The sequence below is a fragment of the Bidens hawaiensis genome, unplaced genomic scaffold, assembly GCF_021521415.1.
Source record: "Bidens hawaiensis isolate Kalapana, Puna unplaced genomic scaffold, B.hawaiensis_p1.1 tig00001032_1, whole genome shotgun sequence".
In the NCBI taxonomy this organism is placed as follows: Eukaryota; Viridiplantae; Streptophyta; class Magnoliopsida; order Asterales; family Asteraceae; genus Bidens; species Bidens hawaiensis.
Genome location: NW_027491060.1, coordinates 700,283 through 725,973, shown reverse-complemented (window position 1 = coordinate 725,973; position 25,691 = coordinate 700,283). Strand labels below are relative to the sequence as shown.

Here is a 25,691-nt window from a genome sequence, read left to right as displayed (position 1 = left end):
ATATCGTCGCATCACATCTTACTAGTACTAGTATCCTCTTCTGCAGATGAATTTGATCAGCTTCAATCATAATAATAATAATTATAATAATAATTATTGTTGTTGTAATTGTAATTGTTAATTGAATCTAATCAATAAGTCAAGGTGGGCAACTGTTTGCCCACCCTAGATTCTCCCCCCTTCTTCCTAAGGTTGGGGTTAGGGTTTTGGGGTACTACTGTTGTTATTATTACTGACGAAGAACAAGACATGGCGGCTCCGCCTCAATCCTTCCGCTTCGGAGCTCCGGCCACCGCTGCACCTGCTGCCGGAAACATCGACGCTCTTAATCGAGTCCTTGCCGATCTCTGTACTAGAGGCATTCCCAAGGCGAGTTAATCAATTTGATTCGTGTACCCTAGAATTGTGTTAAATCGTTACGTTATCAAGAGTTTCGAGCTACATTGTTATAATTTGAAACCTAGGTTTAGATAATAATTGGTTAGATTTAGGTTTTCGTGCATTTAATGTAGTGAGTGTATTGTACAGCTTATTAAGTGAAGCCTCCATGTGCTAGTGTTGAGCTTAATCTAGTAGGTAAAACTTTGAAGCCTTGGTAGCTCAGGTTGTGGTAGTTGTGATTTGAATTAACGCAGATGTATTTATGTATGTGTGTTTGGGTGTATTAGCTGGCAAATTGGGTACCTGTGTAGATACGATAAATTAATTAAGACCTGTTTAGCAAAAAAGTACAATATGCAATTTTATACTTTAAAAATAATTAAATTAGGAAGCTAGGGTTTATCATTTCTCCGTTTTGATACATAAAACATATAATACTCAGACCACGAAAGCCAAGTGTTAAAACAAGTTGTTTTCATGTTTGATACTTGTGTTAATCGTGTCGCCTCTAACCTGTTAAACACGATAAGGCACGAATTGTCAGCCCTGATGTATACAATATAGAGACGATTGAATGCATTTTTTTGTTTGGTTATGTATATCCAAGTTTCTTATGCAGTGCGAGTTGTTTGTATGTAGTGATTAGTTCATGTTCATCTAACTAACACGTGAATACTTTTGTTGAATTGAATTATGGCAGGATGGTTCCGCTTTGGCGTTAAGAAAACATGTTGAAGAAGAGGCACGTGCTCTTAATGGAGAAGCTTTTTCTCGTTACATGGATCAGTTATATGATAGAATTACTAGTCTTCTAGAGAGCAGTGATGTTGCTGATAATTTAGGTGCTTTAAGGGCTATGGATGAACTGATAGACTTGAAACTTGGAGCAAGTGGCACCAAGGTTTCAAAGTTTTCTAATTACATGCGTATTGTATTTGATACTAAGCGTGACCCCGAGATTTTGATCCTCGCTAGTAAAGTTCTTGGCCATCTAGCCAGATCTGGCGGGGCCATGACAGCAGATGAGGTGGAATGCCAGGTGTGTATGGTTTCATCCTTTTTATATTATTGGTGTTTTATTGGGGTCTCAATAACTTTTAGTACTTATACCATCACAGGTGAAAAATGCACTTCAATGGCTTGGTGGCGAGAGAGTTGAGTATCGTCGCTTTGCTGCTGTCCTAATCTTAAAGGTAGATGTTTGCTGTGTTGGGTACTTCCTTTTGAGGTTTTCACAGTATTTTAGTTTTCATATGCTACTTATTTACATCTTTTTTCATGCAACTTCATTGCCTTGTCTTCTGATTTCAGGAAATGGCTGAGAATGCTTCCACAGTTTTCAATGTCCATGTGCCTGAATTTGTGGATGCCATTTGGGTGGCATTGAGGGATCCGACATTAGCAGTTCGGGAGCGGGCTGTTGAGGCATTGCGCGCTTGCCTTCGTGTCATTGAAAAGCGAGAGACACGCTGGCGTGTGCAATGGTTAGTGCATATACAAAGTCGTTACTTTTTTCTTTAGCTACATTCTCTCATCTCTCCCATGTATAATTATTTGTACACTTTTAGTTTTGGACATCCTATGTTGGTCCTGGCTTTCCTTCCTTTTTTGTTTTTATTGCGTTTTGTACCTATTGATCAAATGACCATTTTGCTCATACTAAGTTTGATGCTGAAGTATTGAACCCACCATGAATCAGTTTATTTATAAGTAGTATTAGATATTCGGTAATTTCACATCAAATTAGCTACTGCCCATTTTTCTCACTGTCCCTGAAATTTCAGGCATATCTAAATATCCGACATGTGAAGTCTGCCCTGCACTCTGATATTGATATACAATTATTATTTTTAATGTTCTATATTTCTCTCTCCTTTTTTTTTTCTCTTCTAATTGTGCATACTGTGTTAGTATATCAAATATTAGTTCAGGTTATTCATACATGTAGATTTGTAATCTGTCTTATTAATTTTACAGGTATTACCGTATGTTTGAGGCCACACAAGATGGTCTTGGGAAAAATGCTTCTGTTCACAGCATTCATGGCTCTCTACTTGCTGTTGGGGAACTCTTGAGGTTGGTGGATATGTTGTGAAAATTTATTATGCTCACTATACATAAGTATACTGGTATATGTTCTTTGATTGTTGTCTTGTATTTCTTTTGTAACTTTACTCTCTGATTTTTAGCTCTACTAGATCTTTTAGAATATGGAGGGATGATGTTTGTATAATTTTCGAGGGATGGTGTTCTGTATATTCATCTTTTGGCCACCTAGAAAAAGTCCATGACACCTTGTTTTTTTGACATATCTTGACTTTTTCATTGGGCAGAAATACAGGTGAATTCATGATGTCAAGGTACAGAGAGGTTGCAGAAATTGTTCTTAGATATCTGGAGCATAAGAACCCTCTTGTTCGTCTCAGTATAACTTCTTTGCTTCCCCGGATCGCACATTTTCTGCGTGATCGATTTGTGACAAACTATCTTACAGTTAGTCAAATTCTTCCCTCAAATCACTGTTATTAAATTTCTTTTATTAAATGCCGTTAACGTCTAAACCTGGAAGAGGGGTTTGCTCGTAAACAGATATGCATGAATCATATCCTTGCGGTTCTCAAGATACCAACTGAACGTGCCAGTGGATTTATAGCTCTTGGGGAGATGGCTGGTGCTTTGGATGGTGAACTAGTCCACTACTTGCCGACAATAACATCTCACTTACGTGAAGCAGTATGTTATTTGAGTTAATTTTGATTGCTTCTTGTAAAGCATTCATTTTGTTTTGAAACCACAGTAACTTATGTGTACTTGTTGAATTTTCAGATTGCTCCTCGTAGAGGCAGACCCTCACTTGAGGCTTTGGCTTGTGTTGGAAATATTGCAAAAGCAATGGGTCCCACCATGGAAACTCATGTCCGTTCCCTTTTGGATGCCATGTTTTCAGCTGGTCTTTCTGCAGTACTAGTCGAATCCCTTGAGCAAATAACCATCAGGTTTGCTAGTTTCAAAGGAACTCTGGTTTTGCATTTTATGAAGGGTTTTGACTTTTGACTAATAACAATGACGGTTGCCTCAGCATTCCTTCATTACTGCCTACTATCCAAGATCGGTTGCTTGAAAGTATTTCAACAGTTCTTTCAAAGCCTCACAATGCCCAAATAAGGACATCTGGAACTCCTGGTCGAGTAAATCCGGCTAACAACACGCAACAGGTGTCAGAACTTAGTGGTTCGGCTCTGGAGCAGCTTGCATTACAAACACTAGCACGATTCAATTTTAAGGTAACATTTAACTGCTTAATCTAAGCAAAACATGAATCATGTTATCTATTGTTTCACTTTTGTGTATCTAGGGCCATGATCTTCTTGAGTTTGCTAGAGAGTCAGTTGTAGTTTATTTGGAAGATGATGATGGAGCCACACGAAAGGACGCTGCCCTTTGCTGCTGCAAATTAGTTGTAAATTCTTTCTCCATTGCACAATTCAGTCTTAGCAGGTCCAGTCGAGCTGGGGGCAAACGGAGACGTCTTATTGAAGAGGTTTGATAATCTATGTTTTCATTTACCATAAACTGCTCTTAAAAATCTTTATTTGGTCATTCACACCACATGTTCTGCTCTAAATTGGTGTTGCTTGATTAATAAATAAGTCTTCTGTGTCAAATGAACATGAGAACACGGTGATGTTAGTTTGTCACTGCAGATTGTGGAGAAGCTGCTTATTGCAGCGGTAGCAGATGCTGATGTTTCAGTGCGGAACTCAATCTTCTCTTCCCTGCATGGGAATGAAGGGTTTGATGATTTTTTAGCCCAAGCTGATAGCTTGACTGCTATTTTTGCTGCTCTGAATGATGAGGTACACTGTAAATTATCATATATGTTCATTTGGATTTGAAGTGTGTACATATGATATTCAAGTATATAGTTATCTTTTTGTAATGAGTATTAAGTCTGGAGGTTATTGATTGTGTTTAGAAGCAGTCTCCAGTTGCAATACCATGCATAGGTTTTCTGGAATGTTGTCTGCATTTATTACAGTGTTTTTTATATGCTTGTTATTCTCTATATCTGGCTTCTAGTAGTTTTGACAGAGCCTGAATTGTCTTAGATTGAGCAATATTGATTTATAGAGTTTAACGAGTTATACGTTGAAATAGGTCAGAATTAGAATGCCATTCATTTGTCTGTATATCTATCTATCAGGATTTTCAAGTTCGGGAGTATGCGATATCTGTGGCTGGTAGATTATCAGAAAAGAATCCTACATATGTTTTTCCAGCACTTCGCCGCCACCTTATTCAGTTATTAACTTATCTTGGGCAAAGGTAAGCCAATCATTTTACTACTATTTTTTAAATGCTTGATATGAGGTCTTATTTGACAACTTTATTTTTCGCTCTTCATTTAACAGTGCTGATAGCAAATGCCGAGAAGAGAGTGCAAAATTGTTGGGTTGCCTTATCCGCAGTTGTGAACGACTTATACTTCCATATATTTCTCCAATACATAAGGTTTAATAAGCTTGCACATTATATATTTTCTTATCATTTTCTTGTATAGCTCAAATAAGTTTCTTGCAGGCACTTTTGGCTAAACTATGTGAAGGAACAGCAGGAGTGAATGCCAACAATGGCATAATCAGTGGGGTTCTTGTGACTGTGGGGGATCTTGCTAGAGTGGTAAGTCACTTGTGTTGAATTCTTTCTTGTTCTTGTTATTTTTATTTGGTACATGCTATTTGATATTGAGAATACATTTATCTTTTTCTGTTACCACTTGGCCACCTTTGGTGATTTCATACTAGTGGCAATTTTAGTTTTTCCTGATGAAGTAATCTCAACTCCATTTAACATCGTATTTATTGATGAAGCATTTTGTACACAAACATATAATGTAGGTTTATGATAGTTCCCAACTTTGAAAATAGGTGGGTATTCTATTAAAGTTTTTTGGTAATATCTTTGATATATATGATTCTGCCATCCCTTGTAATTGCTTCCTTTTTATGAACAAGCATTCTTACATATTATGATTCTCATAGCTATTCTTCAATTCAAATCTATGTTTTTTCTTGCATAAATAGTTACTTGGTGCTTTTGAGCAATGCTACTCCTTGTAGTATGCTAGGTCTTTCCCTTTTGGTTATCTTTCTGATTCTCAAATGCATATGGTTTTAGATGAATTTTCTTGTAAGAATCTAGAGTTTTGTATTTTTTGTTCTTGAGCTTTTGGTGTCTTAACATGGTAGTGTAGCCTCTCTGAGCATAACCTATCCTTACACTGTGCTGTGTATATCCTCACTTGTTTGTTCAGGGTGGTTTTGCAATGCGAGAATATATTCCTGAACTCATGCCAAGAATTGTTGAAGCTTTATTGGATGGAGCTGCTGCTACTAAACGTGAGGTTGCTGTTGCTACTCTTGGTCAGGTTGTACAGAGCACAGGGTATGTTGACTGCTTCATCTCGAACAAAATAGAAAGTGACATTACATTTTGCACTATTTACATGTATTTGTTTGTAGTTAGTCACCAGAATTCAAAAGTTTTCCAAACCTCATGTTTAAAGTTTTCTTTGTGAGTGTCAGTTTTTATAAGCTTTATGGAATTCAGAATCATCTATGCTTAGGTCACTGGTTGAGTTTTGGTACAATCTCCTAGTGGAGACAAAAAATGTTTAGGCGCCAAGAATATGTATAAAACATAGGAAGTCTGATACCCAGATTGTTGCACACCTGTTCCCGTTTCACCTGTTATTAAACTTATAGTGATTCCTTACGACAGACCAACTTAGGAATGATGTATATATTGCTTTGTATCAAGATATGCTCGTGATGTTCTTGTCATGTGAATAGTGTGATTTCTCGCTCTTTGAATTCATATGAATCGTTTGACTTCATAGTACTTTTTGTTAATATATGTCTTACAAGAGTTGGTTTTTGTCCATAGGTATGTCATTACTCCATATAACGAATATCCACAATTGCTTGGCTTACTCTTAAACTTGTTGAATGGTGAGCTGGCATGGTCAACACGTCGGGAAGTTCTAAAGGTATGCTATTAAGTGTTTTCTTTGAATTCCTGGGTAATGAGGCTTTGCTAAAACTTTCCCGAAATGATGAATAGGTTCTTGGCATAATGGGTGCTTTAGATCCTCATGTTCATAAACGCAATCAACAAAGCTTGCCAGGGCCTCTTGGTGATGGTACTCGCACGACCAGTGAAGCGGTCCCACACATTCAGTCCAGCGATGAGTTGCCAATGGATCTTTGGCCGTCATTTGCGACATCAGAAGATTATTTCTCCACTGTAAGTTTTAAATAGCAAAAACAAATACATAAGCGTCCACCATCCCTGTTTACCATTCTCATTTATTACTTGCAGGTTGCTATCAATTCCCTTGTTCGGATACTTAGGGACCCATCTCTTTCTAGTTATCATCAAAAAGTAGTTGGGTCTCTCATGTTTATCTTTAAGGTTTGTTTACTTATAAAATGCTATACATTAGTTGTAAATTCACTTTACGGCTTCATTGATCTCTAATCTTTTTTCCATTTATTTGTGCAAGATCAGTCAATGGGTCTTGGTTGCGTGCCATACTTGCCAAAGGTTAGTCCATTTAGCATACAGTTTCTAAACATTGTTCTAATCTTGGTTTTGTTCAGCCTGTGAGCCAAGAGAAACATAGCTTCATATGAGCACAATTCGTTGTTCTGTCACCATTGGTGATCAACAAGAGCATGAATTTTATCTGCAATTTGTTTTATGTCTCTACAATGTTTGCTTGTCAGATGTTTTCTGTTCTTTTGGTAGTTCTATGAAGTACAATTGTCGCCATGCAACTATTTTCATAGCTTGAATATATTAATTTAGGACTTGGTAGCGTTTTATTAAGGTTTCAATTTAAGTGCACTTGAATCGTGATATATGCAACCCTTTTCTGAAACTGTTTTTGTGTGTACCTTTTTTTATTTTTTTTATCATATAAAGTTTGTAAGGTTTTAACTATTAATTAAAATGGAGATTGATGCAGTCCAAGATAGATGGAGATTGGTGAGGATCTATTAGCTTGTGGTGATGATTGTTACCAGGAAAAAACACACTGCCTTTTAGAAGTGGAACTAATAGAGTTCATATTGCCCTCAAATTAAAATTTGACTCCTCCAGACTATGACTAGTTAACTATCTAGACATCATTGGAACAACCGTTTCATACATCTTTCACCCCATGACGGGTTAGTAAAATATGAGAAAGGGAAATGCTAGGGGACATGTTCTTGCTTATGCTGATATAAAAGGTTTCAAGGTGCTGCACAAGTATGGATATTAATTTTGTCAATTTGTCGACTCTTAAGATTATAGATGCGACAATACAGTTATGATATACAAACATACAATACAATTACAAAGTTTAACTTGGTATCGGAGATTCGATAATTTTTGGTTTCACTGATGTAGATAATTTTTGTATACATTCAGTGATTTCGTAAGAACTTTTCGAAACTTATCTGATATATCTTACTCTAATCTCTAGGTTTTGCCTGACTTCTTTCACACAATCCGCACATGCGACGATAGTCTGAAGGAGTTCATAACTTGGAAGCTTGGAACACTTGTTTCAATCGTGCGCCAGGTAGATTAATGCTTCATGCTGTAAAGTTTAAAGTTAATGCCTTTTAGATGTCAGGAGATCATTCACTGTTCCCGGTTGCTTGTGTAGCACATTCGAAAATATCTGCCAGAACTACTCTCTTTAATATCAGAGTTATGGTCATCATTCAGCCTGCCCGCATCTAAACGCCCTGTTCATGGACCACCGGTAAAGTTTGCTTTAGTATTGATATTCAAGTATAATGCATTTATGTCGGTGGAAAGTAATTTAATTGTTTATGTATATCTACTATCATGATTTCTTTATCAGATCCTGCACCTAGTTGAACAACTTTGTCTGGCTCTCAATGATGAATTCAGGAGATATCTTCCTGTCATTCTCCCAGGCTGTATTCAAGTTCTGAGTGATGCTGAAAGGTGTAATGATTATACATATGTTCGGGATATTCTTCGCACATTGGAAGTGTTTGGTGGTTAGTGTGATTGTGGAAACAACAGAATTAAATATAAATAAAGGCCAACATGCCAAAATTTGTAATGCAATTTTACTGTACAGGAACATTGGATGAACATATGCATCTGCTTCTTCCTGCACTCATACGGTTATTTAAAGTGGATGCTTCTGTTGACATAAGGCGTGCTGCTATTAAGACTTTGATAAGATTGATTCCCCGTGTCCAGGTTAATCATTTCTTTGGCCTTAAAATAATTACTATAATATATTTATATTAAAATTTTTAATTAAATGCCATGATATCTATTGTTTTTACTAGGTTACGGGTCACATATCAGCACTTGTGCATCACCTTAAGCTTGTATTGGATGGGTATGTTGTATGTGATTTTGTGTCATATTGCGTTTGCATGAGTATTTATTCGATAAAGCATTTCGCTAAATAGTTTTTTTTACATCATTATCTTCATGTATGCAGAAAAAATTATGATCTTAGGAAGGATGCTGTTGATGCACTTTGTTGTTTGGCACATGCTCTTGGCGAGGACTTCACTATCTTCATCCCATCGATTCACAAACTTCTTCTGAAGCATCGGCTGCGGGTCTCTTTTCTAATGTTTTGTTAATTCTTAACTTGTTAAAATCATGTGCTGATTTGTAGATACTTAAATGTTATACTTTTGCTGTCAGCACAAGGAATTTGAAGAAATTGAGGGGAGGTTGCAAAGGCGTGGATCTTTAGCCCTGGGCAGTGTAGCAGCTCAAAAGTCAATCCGGCAGCCTCCTGTTGAGGTTATTAGTGATCCTTTAAGTGATATGGATAATGATCCTTATGAAGATGTGCACAAACAACTCAAAGTTCATAAGGTGGTTATACTTCAAAGTAATGAAGTCATTAACATGTGACTCGTTGTAATTGTTCTTCAAAATCTTGATTTCTAATCATTGGGTCCCACAGGTTAATGATGGTCGATTACGTGCTGCTGGAGAAGCTTCTCAGCGTAGCACAAAAGAAGATTGGGCAGAATGGATGAGGCATTTCAGCATTGAACTGTTGAAGGAATCACCTTCCCCGGCTCTACGAACGTGTGCTAGGCTTGCACAGTTACAGGTATTGGTAATCTTTTTTTTTTTTTTTTGTAAACAGTATTATTGAGTTCAAATTAAACCAAATTTATCTGCAGCCTTTTGTTGGACGAGAGCTGTTTGCAGCAGGATTTGCTAGCTGCTGGTCACAACTCCATGAATCTAGCCAAAAAGCCCTTGTTCGCAGTTTGGAGATGGCATTTTCTTCTCCTAATATACCCCCTGAAATTCTTGCAACATTACTAAACTTGGTATGACCTTCTTACCTTCTATGTTGATCTTATTTTAAAGTAGCAATTTATTAGTACTGTTTTAATATGAAGTTGCTGGATCTGGATCTTAGACTTGATGCATTTTGTCACATTAGACCAAGAAATTAGTGTATACATAAGTTGTGTATTTACATGAAGAAAGACAACCAAGAAATACAGATCTGTCCTTTTAAGCGTTTTTGTAATCTGTGTGCTTCTGTTGATTCTTAATATCAAACTGCAACACTTATTTTACAGGCCGAGTTCATGGAACATGATGAGAAACCACTACCTATTGATATTCGTCTCCTTGGTGCTCTTGCTGAAAAGGTGTGATGGCTTACAACGTTGTATATATAAACTTCTGATGCATACACTTACATTTCATTGCATTGTTGTGTTTATATGCTTATTCTGATGCAGTGTCGAGCATTTGCTAAGGCTTTGCATTACAAAGAGATGGAATTTGAAGGCGCACTTACCAAGAAGATGGATGCAAATCCTGTTGCTGTAGTTGAAGCACTCATTCATATAAACAGTCAGTTACATCAGCATGAGGTGCATAGATATAATATTATCTTTAGTTCCCCTTCTCTGGTCTTTCATATGAATAGTGGAGTATTGACATAAACATATTAATTTTAGGCTGCAGTTGGAATATTGACCTATGCTCAACAACGTTTGGATGTGCAACTGAAAGAATCATGGTATTATATCTAAGATCCTATCATCCAAAATCACTTTCATTTTCATATTTCTTCTATTACTAATATCTTGGTCCTGGAGTTACTTATCAGTACTATAACTATTTTTTCATGCAAATACAAGGTACGAAAAATTGCAGCGGTGGGATGATGCCCTTAAGGCATACACTGCAAAATCTGCTCAGGCAACAAGTCAACATCTGATTTTGGATGCTACACTAGGTATTATTTAAGTTATAAGATGTTACAGATTTTCAGAATTTATTTGGCTATGTGCTTGTCAACTGTCATGTTTTAGATTAAGAACCATATATTCACCAATATCCTTCTACTGGCATTTTAATTTACTGTTTAGTAGTTCAAAATAATGCTAGGGTTCTTATTTGGATATGAATCTATATATGCGTTTCTCAACCGTCACACATCTTGTATCATATAAAGAGTTAAGTATATTATGTAATATTTACCTGTGATTAGGACGGATTAGGAGTCTTGCTGCATTGGCTCGATGGGAAGAGCTTAACAACATGTGTAGGGATTACTGGACATCTGCTGAGCCAGCTGCTCGCTTAGAAATGGCACCAATGGTCTGTTGATAACATATATGACTCTTAACCATACGTGGTTGCATTTGCTTCAGTCTTTATTATTATTATTATTATTATTATTATTATTATTATTATTATTATTTGCCTCAGGCTGCTAATGCTGCATGGAACATGGGCGAGTGGGACCAGATGGCAGAATATGTATCTAAACTGGACGACGGTGATGAAACTAAACTCAGAGTGTTAGGGAATACTGCTGCTACAGGTGATGGTGGAAGCAATGGCACGTTCTTCAGGGCTGTTTTATTAGTTCGTAGGGGAAAGGTACTGTTTGGAATATGGATTTGTTCAGTTTTTAACTGTTCGCGTGGATAATTTTCAACGTCTTTCCTTAATTTTTACAGTATGATGAAGCTCGCGAATATGTTGAAAGAGCAAGGAAATGCTTGGCAACTGAGCTTGCTGCATTGGTTAGTTTATCTTTTATGAGTATAAGTTTTCTTCCGACAAGAATATTTAAGTGTAAATTACGTTTTTGTCTCTGTGGTATGGTCAACCTATTATGACTCAAATGCTAATTAAACAATTATATCAAACCAATCTAGATAATCCTATGTGTTAAACAAAACTGGTTAAATACTAATACTTCTCTAGACCCAACAACTCGATTGATAGTATATACTCAAGCTCATCTCTTGGCCTGTTTTACATGTGAAATCAAAATTAAGGGGAGAATAAAAGGGTAAATAAACAACGAAGATTGTATTGTATTGTGTGATTATGAATAAGAGATTACAAGATATAAATAGATTACATAAATACACTCTAATACCCTCTAATATAAATCATATACATAAATATCAATAACTTGTCTAATATCCCCCCTCAAGCTAAGCGTGGGAAACAAGCTGTAGCTTGTCCCGTAGAGTCACAAATCTGTCAGTTGGCAACGGCTTTGTAAAGATGTCTGCAATCTGATCACGTGTAGAAATAAACTGAACAAAGAGTCGACCGTGAGCAACCTTTTCTCGAACAAAGTGAAAATCAACTTCAACATGTTTCGTACGGGCATGAAAAATAGGATTTGCAGATAGGTATGTAGCCCCCAGATTGTGCACCATAAGATCGGAGCAGATTTCATTGGCACTCGTAGTTCACGCATAAGCGAATCAAGCCATGTAAGTTCAGCAACTGTGTCGGCTAAGGCTTTATATTCGGATTCAGTCGATGATCGAGAGACAGTCTTTTGTTTCCGAGCTGACCAAGATACAATATTGGAACCAAGATAAATAGCATATCCCCCCGTGGATCGACGATCATCGGGGCAGCCAGCCCAGTCCGCATCTGAATATGCTGTAAAAGACTGATAATACGCATCAGTATAAGCATGCAAAGTAGAGCCAGACGACCGTTTGATGAGGAGACCATGATTCAAAGTGCCATGTATATATCGAAGAATACGCTTAACAGCACACCATTGATTTTCTGTCGGGGAATGCATATATTGACAAACTTTGTTCACAACAAAGGCAATGTCAGGCCGAGTTAAAGTGAGATACTGAAGAGCACCTACAACCTGCCGGTAACGAACTGGATTTTCAAAAACCGGACTGTCACTAAGAGAAAGATGAGCCGTAGTGGAGCATGGGGAGGTAACCGGTTTGGATTGTAAGAGACCAGCCTTTTTTAAGATTTCCAAGATGTATTTCCTCTGAGAAAGAATGAGGTCCGAACTAACAGATTTAACTTCAATTCCCAAGAAATAAGACAGTGCACCCATGTCTTGAAGAGCAAAAGTGGAACTCAAGCTATGAACAACATGACTAATGGCTGCATCATTGTTGTCGGTTAGGATTATATCATCAACATAAACTAACATGTAAAGAATAATGCCTGCGCAAAAGAGTAGATAAAAAGTGAGGGGTCGGTAGTGGACCCTTTGAAACCCAAAAGATGCAAAGCTTTAGATAAATGTTGAAACCATGCTCTAGGGGCCTGTTTCAAGCCATATAAAGACTTGTGTAGAAGGCATAAATGGTCAGGTCTAGCTGGATCCACAAATCAAGGTGGTTGTCTCAAATAAACAGTCTCCTTTAATTCACCGTGTAAAAATGCATTTTGTACATCTAACTGACGATGAGGCCACCCACGGGTAACCGCCAAAGAAAGAACAACCCGGATGGTGGTCGGTTTAACAACGGGACTGAAGGTTTCATGATAATCAACACCGGCTTGTTGATGGAACCCTTTTGCAACTAAGCGTGCCTTGTACCGTTTAATAGCCCCATGTTGCTCCCGTTTTAGTTTGTACACCCATTTGCAATCAACCACATTAACATTTGAGATAGGTGGAACCCAAGTCCACGTGCCATTTTTCATCAAAGCCCTGTATTCCTCAGACATGGCTTGTTGCCATTGAGGATCCTTGTTAGCAATAGTGAAGGTCGTGGGTTCAGTGACAATTGGTTCAGTGGTGGTGTGAAAAGCCGAGGGATCATAACGTTTAGTTTTTGGAGGATTTTGGCGAAGATGTGCTGGTCTGGTGGAGGTATTAGGTGGGATAGATGTCGATGAGGTTGGGTGATTTGGAACAGATTGGTTCGGTTGTGTTTCAATAGAGGCGGTAGTATGTGAGTGGGTCGATTGTGGGCTGGTAACGGTCGGGGATGATTGTGCATCAGGGTAGGTAGTTTCGGGGCTGGTTTGTGGGTCAGAGACGGGCTGTTGTGGTAGGGATGGTTCTAGGTCAGTAGCGGGCAGGTTTGATAGGTCTGGGTGAGCTGGTTGTGGGCTGGGTTGTCGGTCAGAAACGGACAGATTTGGTTGGGTAGAAACAGGTTCTGAGGTTTTGTTGCAGGTTGTGTCGGAGAGCAACAAGAGAGTGGAAAGGAGAAGTAAGGATCAGGTTGGGACTGTGTAGATTGGGAATGTGTAGACTGAGGAGAGACGAATGAAGAAAAGGGAAATATTGTTCATGAAACCGAACATGGCGAGCAATGTATAGGCGATGTGTTTTGAGATCAAGGCAACGATAACCATGATGGGATGGACTGTAACCAAGAAAGAGACAGGGTATGGAATGAAAGTCCATTTTGTGAGGATTGTAAGGACGGAGATGAGGATAACACTGGCAACCGAAAACTTTTAAAAAGGAATAGTCAGGTTTGCATTTAAAGATGTGTTCAAAAGGAGAGATTTTGGAAGCAACACGAGAAGGCATCCTGTTAATCAAGTAGACAGCTGTATCAAAGGCAAAGTTCCAGAACCTTTTAGGAGCACCTGACTAGGCAAGAAGAGTAAGACCCGTTTCCACCACATGTCGGTGGCGTCTCTCAACAAAACCATTTTGTTCACTGGTGTGAGGGCATGAGAGACGATGAATAATGCCCAAGGAAGAGAGAAAGGGAGAAAGAGATCGAAATTCCCCTCCCCAATCTGTTTGAATAGATTTAAGTTTAGTGTTGAATTGTCTTTCAACCATAGCATGAAAAGTTTTAAAGATAACACAAACATCAGACTTGTGTTTTAATGGAAAGATCCACATGTAACGGGTAAAATGATCAACACATGATAAGAAATAGGAATCCCCATTAAAGGATTTAACGGGTGCAGGGCCCAAACATCACAGAATATTAAATCCAAAACATTAGTACTAGTAAACGATGAAGTTAATAAATGTAGTTTCGAGGATTTCCCCATGTGACAAGAATTACAAGAGGCACTCAAACTTTTATTGCTAACAGGAAGAGAAAATTGAGATAACATAGACTTCAAAAGATCTGGATGTGGATGTCCAAGTCTTCGATGCCATGTGTCAGAAGATGCACGAACAGCAGAAAAAGCAACACGGTGAACAGGACGTGAAAGTGGAAGCCGAAGAGAGTAAAGGCCGTTGTCACTTGGACCCGTGAGGAGGGTTTTCCGCGTAAGCGTGTCCTTCACAGCAAAAAAAGTGGAGTGAAATTCAAAATACACATTATTATCAAAGCAAAATTGTTGGACAGAAAGGAGATTTCGTTTTAATTGAGGGACATGGAGGATGTTTGAAAGGGTAAAGGTTTTGTGTGGGGAGTAAATTTTGGTTGAACCAATGTGTAAAATAGGGAGACTTTCACCATTACCAACATAAAGAGAATCCTTACCATAGTATGGTTAAGGCTGTGTTGATCCATAGCAGAGTGTCCGCTGCAACCAGTGTCTGGAAGCCAATTAGTTGTTGCCTGTGAACGGTAGTCAGCAAACTTTGCTGAAGGTGTAGACCTCATAGTACTCGGATCCCTGTTAGGACACTGAGATGGAATATGTCCAATTCCGCACCTGTTACAAGTACCAAAAACCATGTTTTGAGTAGATGCCCAAGAAAACTGATTTCTATTACCACCATTAGAGTTGTTGAAACTGTGATTGTTGTTGTAGTTCCTAGAATTGTTGCGATTTCCACGACCCCGATTGTACGAACTGCGACCACGGCCCCGAGAGGCATAGTTTGCCTGATGATGTGGAAAAGCGGGCTGTGAAACCGAAGATTGTGGCTTAAGAAGGCCAAGTTGTGACATAACCTGTTGAAGAGCATGAACCGTGTCAGGAGGCAATGAAGGAGCCGCGACTGAAGAAGAGCTAGCTGGTGGTGTTGCGGCTGTAAAGGCTTGCATAGGGGTTGCTGGAGTCTTCCTGATCATGTATTCATAATTAGAGAGGAGGGCATGTAAATCTGAAAAAGCAGTGGGAAATTGTCGACCCATAATCTGTGATTTGAAGCCATCGTATTCGTCACGAAGGCCAGTTACAACCAGCATAACGAGATCTTTTTCCTTGTATGGTTCGCCAATATTGGCTAGGGCATCAGCATACTCACATGCACGAAGGAGATAAGCAGCGCTGGTCTCATCAGGTTCCATGTTCAGACAAAGAAGCTGTGATTTGAGGGTGTATTCTCGAGATATGGTGTGAGGTGCAAAGGCACGTTCAAGAGCAGCCCATAATTCTTTAGATGTATCACCTTGAACATGCTGGAAGGCACTCTCAGAAATGGTAGATAGGATTAACATGCGAACATGAGCATCATTAGACACCCACGCTGCATGATTTGGGTTATGTTGGCTGACTGGCGGCTGGTCTTTATCAGTAGAAGGAATGGTGATGAACGGGTCTGGGCAAGGAATGGTGTCATCAACATAGGGAAAAAGGTTGTTGGTAACAAGGAATGGCTGGATTAATGTTTTCCAGTAGCCATAATTAGTTGTAGAGAGTGTAAAACCGAACTTGTGTGAGTTGTGACTCTGTTTTTCTGCTTGGGTGAAGGATGCAAGAAGTGCCATGGCAGCAGAGGGTGGTTGGCTGGGGTGTTTGACGGCAGAAATAAAAAATTAGGGTTTGTGACCCTTTTTGGCTCTTGATACCAAAATAAACAACGAAGATTGTATTATATTGTGTGATTATGCATAAGAGATTACAAGATATAAATAGATTACATAAATACACTCTAATACCCTCTAATATAAATCATATACATAAATATCAATTACTTGTCTAATAAGGGTTAATCATGATTTCACATGTGATACGGGTCAAGAAATCAACGATGAGTTGTTTATACTGTTTATCGAGTTGTTGGGTCCAGATAAGTATTAGTATAAATCAGCTTTTTAGTTTATCGATTAACATAAATAAACTACTCGTCTTCGATAAACGTAAATAGACTCAAACTCATCTTCGACTTCTTGACCTGTTTCACATGTGAAATCAAGATCAAAGGTTAACCCCTGCAGCCTGTAAGATTACTATAGTTGGAAAACATGGGTCAAAATCCTCGGCACTCTTGTTTAGGTGTTTCTTCATCCTTTTAGCCATATGAATTGATCTTTATGTTTAAAGGGGACACGCTGCACATTAAGAAGACAATCATTGACAATTTCCTCTGAACTGAATGAATACTAAAATCCAAACCCATTTTAACCCAAATATCGAACACAACCATTTTAACGAAACACCCAAAATTAAGGCTCATTTGGATCTTGGACAACATTTCTCCTGGATCACGTTAAAAACACTGTAGAGTGGTATTTAGATTTCTGCTTGTTTATTTTAATGTAGGTCCTTGAAAGCTATGAGCGAGCATACAGTAATATGGTTTGTGTTCAACAATTGTCAGAGTTAGAGGAGGTATGTTATTTGATCATTTTTTAAAACTCTGTTCTGCAGATTTTACTGATTTTTATTTTTCCGTTCCGGAGTATGATTTTCTTGTTACTTTGATTTGTGACAGGTCATTGATTACTGTACTCTTCCAGTTGGAAATTCTGTTGCTGAGGGACGAAGAGCACTAATTCGTAACATGTGGAACGAACGAATTAAAGGCACAAAACGAAATGTTGAGGTATGCAGTCAAAAGTATTGGGACATGCATTACATAACACTCTGCAGATTTGTTAAAACTTATTAAAATTTTGATTTATAGGTTTGGCAAGCTCTTTTGGCAGTCAGGTCACTTGTATTACCTCCTACCGAAGACAGTGAAACATGGCTGAAATTTGCTTCGCTTTGTCGGAAAAGTGGTAGGATTAGTCAAGCCAAATCCACTTTAATCAAACTTTTACAGGTTTGTTTTTGTTTGTTTAAGTTAATTGAGATGTTAAGTTTGGTATTCTTTTCTCTTAAATTTGTATATTACTTATTACTACTTTTACACAGTTTGATCCTGAAACAATTCCTGAAAATGTACAATATCGTGGGCCTCCACAAGTAATACTTGCGTACTTAAAATACCAATGGTCACTTGGGGAGGACCAGAAGCGTAAGGAAGCTTTTACTAGGTTGCAGGTAGGTTAATCATTTCAATTATTTTTGTTTTTAGAACTGTCAAGGAAACGACTTTCATAATTAATTATTAGCTTACTTATTTCGTCTTATTCTCTTTTAGCATCTTGCTATAGAGCTTTCAAGTTCGTCTGGCATTCAATCATCTACACCAATTGGTATGGTTGGTGCTCCAAATGCATCACTTATGGCGCGTGTATATCTAAAACTTGGAATATGGCAATGGGCTCTTTCCCCTGGTCTTGATGATGATTCCATACAAGGTAGCCAGCCATAAGTTTTAAGATTTTTTACACAAGATGTAAATGTGTAATTATAATCACTTCTGAGTTCTGACATCCATTTGTATAATTAATTGTTGTGTATTTTGTAGAAATTCTTAGCTCATTCAGGCATGCGACTCATTATGCTTCAACACGGGCAAAAGCGTGGCACACCTGGGCTCTTTTCAATACAGCAGTCATGTCTCATTACACACTCAAAGGCCATCCTGATTTTGCTGCACAATTTGTAGTAGCAGCAGTCACTGGATATTTTCATTCAATTGCTTGCGCAGCACATGCTAAGGGTGTAGATGACAGCTTGCAGGTTAGTCACCATCTTATTTTTTTTTTAATTACTTCAGTTATTTCTGAAGTCTATACATTACTCATGCGTATCTTGAAGTAAGAATTTGATGTCCTTATTTCTGTTTTTCATATGTTTTTATAAGGCTTTTGAGATGCATTTCTGGTTTACAGGATATTCTTCGACTCCTGACTTTGTGGTTTAACCATGGAGCTACTGCTGAGGTTCAAACAGCATTGCAGAGAGGATTTTCACATGTTAATATCAACACGTGGTTGGTTGTTTTACCTCAGATTATTGCCAGAATACATTCAAATAATCACGCTGTGAGAGAATTGATACAATCTCTTCTGGTTCGCATAGGTCAATGGCACCCACAGGTCTGTAGTCTGTAATTGTCTGTTGTTTTTTAAGCATGTATCAGTGTCAGATAGACTTATCTCTATAAACTGTGTTACAGGCTCTTATGTACCCTCTTCTCGTGGCTTGTAAATCAATAAGCAATTTGCGTAAAGCTGCAGCTCAAGAAGTGGTAGACAAAGTTAGACAGCACAGTGGTCTGTTGGTGGATCAGGTGAAATTATAACAAAACTGTTAATATGATTTTGTTTTGGATTTCTTGATTTAAGCTGACAGTTGGTTTTCTTCATATAAAGGCACAACTTGTATCAGAGGAATTGATTAGGGTTGCAATTCTTTGGCATGAAATGTGGCACGAGGCACTAGAAGAAGCTAGTCGCTTGTATTTTGGTGAACATAACATTGAGGGAATGTTAAAGGTTTTAGAGCCATTGCATGAAATGCTTGCAGAAGGCGCAATGAAGAGCAACATAACCATAAAAGAGAAAGCTTTTCTTCAGGTATGTCCTCAAATTGGACATTGTGTATCCTCGTTTTGTGTTAAAGATAAGTTATTTAATAAGATTCTTGTATTGTTTGTGCTACACACCGGTTTGACGTGTCTTTATGGAATACTAGACATATCATCACGAATTACTGGAGGCCTATGATTGCTGTATGGAATATAAGAATTCTGGAAAAGACGCCGAGCTCACTCGGGTATGATATATTTGTATACTAATTTCTTTGCATTTATGGGTATGTATCAAATGATTTTTTTTCCTTCAGGCCTGGGATCTCTACTATCATGTCTTTAGACGGATAGATAAGCAGCTTCAGTCTCTTACTACATTGGATCTTCAGGTAAGAAAACTTTTTCATGCATATAAGTTACTTTTTCTTGCTTTTAAGGCCAATACATAGCATTGTATGCATGTCGCATGTTTGTGAAAGGTTCTCTTAGGATTTTGTTTTTCTTGTGCAAACAGTTGGTTTCTCCAGAATTAGTAGAGTGTCATGATTTAGAGCTTGCTGTTCCTGGGACCTACCGTGCTGGTATTGTATTCTCATATCATAATATTTTGACTTGTCTTTGAAACAGGTTCGGTTGTGTTGCTTCGGATACACTTTTCTACCCTATTTTGGTTTACTTAATTGATAGTATTTTAATCTTGATTATGAACATACTACTTTTACAATAATAATCTGAATTTTAGAATAAAAGTTCATTCTACGTGATCTGTTGGCTGAGGTTTTTTTATTTTTTATTTTATGTTTGAGACCCGTTTGTAAGTAAACGGGTTCAAGATACCGCCTGTGCTGATATACTTGCGTGCATCACCTGTTTCAGATTCACCAGTGGTGACAATTGCATCATTTGCACCACAGCTTGTTGTCATTACATCCAAACAACGACCCAGAAAGTTGACTATTCATGGCAGTGATGGGGAAGATTATGCTTTTTTGCTTAAAGGACATGAAGATTTAAGACAGGATGAACGAGTCATGCAGCTTTTTGGTTTAGTAAATACTCTACTGGAGAACTCTAGAAAAACTTCAGAAAAAGACCTTTCTATCCAGCGATACGAGGTTATCCCATTATCTCCAAATAGTGGGCTGATAGGGTGGGTCCCGAATTGTGATACCCTGCACCAACTCATTCGAGAGTACAGGGATGCCCGCAAGGTTTATTTTTCTTCACTCTCCTCTCTTTTGATTTATATACCATAAGTTTTATAATCCTGTTGATTCTTTATTCTTGTGTAGATCACCCTGAATCAAGAGCATAAATATATGCTTAGTTTTGCTCCAGATTACGATCACTTGCCACTGGTAGCTAAAGTGGAGGTATTCGAGTATGCCCTTGATAGTACAGAAGGAAACGATTTGGCTAGGGTATGTGTGTTTATCTACTGAAAATGTTTTGTATGCAACCTTTGTTTTTGCTGCCAGAAAAGCATTCTGCCTGTTGACACATGAGTATCTATAATAGATTAAGAATTGTTTCTGTTATGTAGGTGCTTTGGTTAAGAAGCCGCACTTCAGAAGTCTGGCTTGACAGAAGGACTAATTATACTAGAAGTTTGGCTGTCATGAGTATGGTATGATATCTCCTCGACATCATATGTTTGTTCTTTGAATTACATAAATGGTCCATATGGCTCTACAAAAATAGGAGGGTGTGGGGTATAATTTTGAAAAGTAACAAGTTTGGTATCTGTGGTTTTCAGTTGGTAACATGAATGGGGTATAACACTAACTTTTGTTAAATTTTTAAAAATGACAGTTTTGCCCTTTTAACTAATTACATATTTGGTTGCAAAGGACTATTTGTGTAGATACATACAAGGGTAATTGTCATTTTTTAAAGTTCATAGAAACTAATGACACATGCTACAGGTTGGTTACCTTCTTGGTTTAGGTGATCGCCACCCTAGCAATCTTATGCTGCATCGCTTCAGGTACATGATAATCATTGATTGTCTCTCTTCAGTTACAATATTATATCATAATATTGTTGAGGATCTGAGTGTTATGTAGTGGAAAGATCTTGCATATTGATTTTGGAGATTGCTTTGAAGCGTCAATGAATCGTGAGAAGTTCCCTGAAAAGGTGTAATTCTATAAAATTATTCGTTAAGACTATTTTAATTTATATGTCATTTAAGCATTAAACTTGCTCTGTATTCTATTGCAGGTTCCTTTTCGGTTGACTAGAATGCTTGTAAAGGCTATGGAAGTTAGCGGGATTGAAGGGAATTTCCGGTCAACTTGTGAAAATGTGATGCAAGTTCTTAGAACAAATAAAGATAGTGTAATGGCTATGATGGAGGTAAATACTATCTCGGTTTATTATTATATATTTAGTACAACTTAAATTTAAACAAATATCGTTTCATTCGGTCTCAGGCCTTCGTTCATGATCCCCTTATAAATTGGCGTCTTTTCAACTTCAATGAAGTGACACAAATGTCAACCCTTGCATCCACAAATGCCCAGGCAGCTGTCACCGGTGAAGAAGCTGCTACAAATCATCTTCTTCAACCGCAACGCGGTGCTCGTGAACGCGAGCTTTTACAGGTTTCTGTATCTCATCCATCTGTTTATATTATAATAATTGTAACAGTTATAACAATAATGATAATAATTGTTTTGTGTAGGCTGTTCATCAACTTGGTGATGCTAACGAGGTTTTGAATGAACGGGCGGTGGTAGTTATGGCACGGATGAGTAATAAACTTACAGGTCGTGATTTTTCAACGTGTTCTACATTACCAGCCATCGTCGCAACCGAAAACACCAGTTTAATATCTGGCGATACTCGTGAGGTGGAGCATGGTTTATCGGTTAAGCTACAAGTTCAAAAGCTAATTTTACAGGCCACTTCCCATGAAAATTTATGCCAAAATTATGTTGGGTATGTTTTCGATATAACTCGTATTTGTTCATCTTTAGAAATTAATAGGCTTGTATACGAACACGAATGCAGTACATTCATGTACGTTCGTTTAACTATAACTGAACAAACAATCGAACTCAAACTATTAAACGAATAGGGTTTTCTTGTTCATGTATGTTTGTTAGCAATATACACGAATGGTTCACGAACATAAATGAGCTAAAACTAGTTAAAAATTAAAATTAATGTGAAGAACAGTGTGTTAGGCCTAAAGAGTTATTAAAAGTTAAACTTAAACTTACGAAAATAAACACATGAACGTAAACAAATGAAAATAAACGAGTTACAATGAACAAACGAGACGTGTTCATGTTCATTTAAGTAAATGAACAAAACTTTTTGTTCATGTTCATTCATTTATAAACGAACTTCCTGCCGAATGGTTCACGAACTGTTTGCTGAGTGTTCTGTTCGTTTGTAGGCCTAGAAATTAATAAATCTTCTCAGAAGATGCCGAACTGCATTTTATAACCCTTTTTGTCCAAAAACATATGAATCATTGGTCTGTATTATATTAAAATTACAAAGTTTATAATATATCAATAATGATAATCAAAGATACACCTTGGAACTGATATTTTGATTTTGTGTATGCAGGTGGTGTCCATTCTGGTAAAATCAAATGTAGGAGGTACATATACAAACACTTGTGCATATATTTAGGCCCTCTTCTGTAAGTTATGTAATACTTGTGTGTATATAATTTAAACATCGTTTTTGGATGTGAACTTGTGTGACTTTGTAGTTATTAGAAGAGTTCTAGTAATGGATGGCGGTATTCATAGCAAAAAAGTTTTTAAAAAAATAGAAATTGAACAAAAAACTTACTCTTATGAGAGTATAGAAAAAAATGTGAAAAAGTATGTGGCAAAACAATCTAAAAAGAAATAACAATATAAGGTAAAAGTTAGGTTGCAAAATTGAGAAACTCTTGAATGTGAAATCAGCGCTCCAGATGATGGAATTCGGGTTGGGCAGTTTGAGCAAGCTGCCTATGGTTGTTCGGCGTTCGCCACATGATCATGCTTATAAAGATGTTTATGTCGGATTACTTAAAGCCCCCCAACTCAAAATATAGCTCTAGTTATGCTAATTTTTAATTGTGTCATTTTGTAGACCATTTGCAATGTCTAATTGGTCTATTTATGAGTCTGCTCACGATAAGAATTGATATGCACTGTATTTGGCTGTCACCCATTGATTACCAAGACGCTGACTCAAATCTAAGATACGTTAGACTATAACTACTGACTAGCATTGCTAAACAACATAACTAATATAAAAATAAACTTATCCTAACAACCTGAACGAGTTACTTGTTTAGGAAGTAATAGCCTTCATCCTTAATTATCAACTTGGCACCTGAAGAAACACTAATCGATCCCAGGCAGATTACGGATAATCTGGGGGTTAAATAGATGTTTCCCACGAGGGTTATGTCCGGCAAAGATGGTTGTTCTGATGACCTGCAAAACAGACACCGTGAGCTCGTCACTGAGAAGGGGGGGGGGGTACCTCCTTGTGACCACCCTCCGGCGTGAGAATCAGACTAGATTGCTCTTGAATATAAGCGTATATTAAGAGAAATGACTAGAGCAGATATCAGATAATATATGAAGATATAAGATGATGATACCGTTCCAAGGTGTTGGAGTATTTATAGCCGAAGGTAGGTTTCCAAGCAGGTACAGCCAGCTGTATAATATTCCTGTTCTGCCAACTGTGGGCTACGCACATGCCATGCTGGTGGTTGGTGGGTAGGCAGCGGCTGATAGTGACCAGGCCGGCTGTGTACTATTCCTGTTCCACCAACTGCAGGCTATGCACGTCCTCCGACAGGTTTGAGTAGGCAGCGGCTGATAGTGATACAGTACAAGAGTGTGCTGCTCGTCATACTGTTGTCAGTGAGCTGTCGTATCTTTGGTCAGATCTTTTGTCCATACCTCGTCAGGTACAGTACAAAAGATCCTCCAGTATCGTACGGACTGGCTCATTTGGGCGGGAGTTTTCCCGGCTTTGTGCGGGAGTGTTCCCGGCTTGCTTATCTCCTCTTCAGGTGACATTACTGAATTATTTAAGAGTTAAGTGCCTTGTGCGTGTAGCCTTGCTGCGTGGGTAGCCTTCCCTGATGGCTAGTATCCGTTGCTGCGAGAACAGGCGGAGTACGTCGACCATTGGGAGGCTTTTCCTGCGGGAACAGCTTGCGTACTGCGCGTAAGGACGTCACGTCTCTGAGCATGGTGGGTCCTGCGGATCCAGTTGGTTTCTGCGTAGACGTCTCTCTTCAAGGTGAGTCTTTGCGAGTTTAGCCTTTGCGCAGACGTCCCTGTTGCAGGTGAGTCTTGCGGGTTCAACTGCACAGACGTCTCTTTGAGGTGAGTCTTGCGGGTCCAACTGGGCTCTGCTGGGACCTACCTCTTCAAGTCCCCCCAGTCTAATGTTCTTCTCATGAATTGCTAATAAGTGAGGTGAACTTTTGGACTTAAGCAAAGGGTTTTGAAAAGGGTTTAGTTTTAAGGTTTTCCATGGGGATTCTTCCCGCGGAAGTCCTAATGTCACGCAGAAATTCCCGACTTTTCTGCCTGATCTTTGGGTATGATGCGGGTAGGTCTGTAACCTCCTCGCAAGTCAGGAGCGTTGAGTTCCACTTGTATAGATTCTCCATGAGGTTTTGGTAGTTTTGAACATAGTGATCAATTATGTTAAACAACCAATTCCATCTTGGAGCTTCACACAATCTAGTTCTCGACGTTCCCGCTATGCGGGGATGTTATTCCCGTTTCCGCAAGCATGGCCCAGAAGATCCTTCTTGGTTTCAATTCCCTGCGGAGTGCTAGGTATGTGAAGGGTTTTGCCTTGACACTGTACCCGCACTCGTCTTATAGTTACTTTACTTCCAAGGTATTCCTGGCTTCAATTCCCTGCGGGTGCTAAGTATGTGAAGGGTTTTGCCTTAGACACTGTACCCGCATCCGTCTTATAGTTACTTGGTTGCCGAGGTATTCTTGGCTTCAATTCCCTGCAGGTGCTAAGTATGTGAAGGGTTTTGCCTTAACACTGTACTCACACCTGTCTTATAGTTACTTGGTTGCCAAGGTAAGGGGTATAGTCCCGCTTACTTTTGAATCTTTTTGAAATTCGAAGAGTTAGTGAAAGGATAAGAACAGTTCAAACTGTTGAAACGTCGTCCGACGGTTTCTTCTGACAGTGTCAGGACGTGCAGGAAGTTATGGCGACGTGACAGTATATGGTCATTCCAGACGCTTTTTCAGGCGCGTGGGCGCGAGTTTTCGGGCGCGTGGCCGCGAAGTTTACGGCACGCGTCCTGTCAACAGTTGTTGCCAGCTTGCATATTCCACGTGTCATAGTTTCATTGCACCTGCGCTTTCCTCTCTCTTTCGCATTAAATTCATCGCATTCATTGCGATGAGTATATAAAGGGAGGAGAGGATGCATCTCAACTCACAGTTTCATCTCT

General features: G+C 38.5%; 1 protein-coding gene across 2 annotated transcripts; it reads left to right on the top strand.

Moving 5' to 3' along the window:
- Positions 1–22,994, top strand: LOC143554269 (serine/threonine-protein kinase TOR-like). 2 transcript variants are annotated; one of them, XM_077044075.1, is made up of 56 exons: positions 1–369; positions 1,082–1,420; positions 1,500–1,574; positions 1,693–1,865; positions 2,359–2,457; positions 2,715–2,874; positions 2,971–3,114; positions 3,208–3,377; positions 3,461–3,665; positions 3,737–3,922; positions 4,086–4,238; positions 4,586–4,707; positions 4,794–4,893; positions 4,963–5,061; positions 5,696–5,826; positions 6,328–6,430; positions 6,505–6,687; positions 6,763–6,855; positions 6,952–6,987; positions 7,913–8,011; positions 8,099–8,197; positions 8,300–8,462; positions 8,546–8,670; positions 8,763–8,815; positions 8,921–9,044; positions 9,133–9,309; positions 9,401–9,553; positions 9,627–9,779; positions 10,038–10,109; positions 10,203–10,337; positions 10,425–10,486; positions 10,608–10,705; positions 10,961–11,070; positions 11,182–11,355; positions 11,436–11,501; positions 17,125–17,193; positions 17,297–17,407; positions 17,489–17,629; positions 17,722–17,850; positions 17,951–18,110; positions 18,221–18,435; positions 18,588–18,794; positions 18,875–18,988; positions 19,071–19,274; positions 19,393–19,473; positions 19,543–19,617; positions 19,743–19,809; positions 20,105–20,439; positions 20,521–20,649; positions 20,772–20,855; positions 21,154–21,215; positions 21,295–21,367; positions 21,452–21,586; positions 21,664–21,834; positions 21,915–22,171; positions 22,811–22,994. In XM_077044075.1, the coding sequence occupies exons 1-56, from the start codon at positions 250–252 to the stop codon at positions 22,827–22,829; spliced, it is 7,392 nt and encodes a 2,463-aa protein (XP_076900190.1). In that variant the 5' UTR covers positions 1–249; the 3' UTR covers positions 22,830–22,994. The 2 variants fall into 2 exon arrangements, with proteins under 2 accessions (XP_076900190.1, XP_076900187.1); XM_077044072.1 differs by lacking the exon at positions 1–369 and having other exon boundaries at positions 1,078–1,420.
- Positions 22,995–25,691: the final 2,697 nt, after the last annotated feature.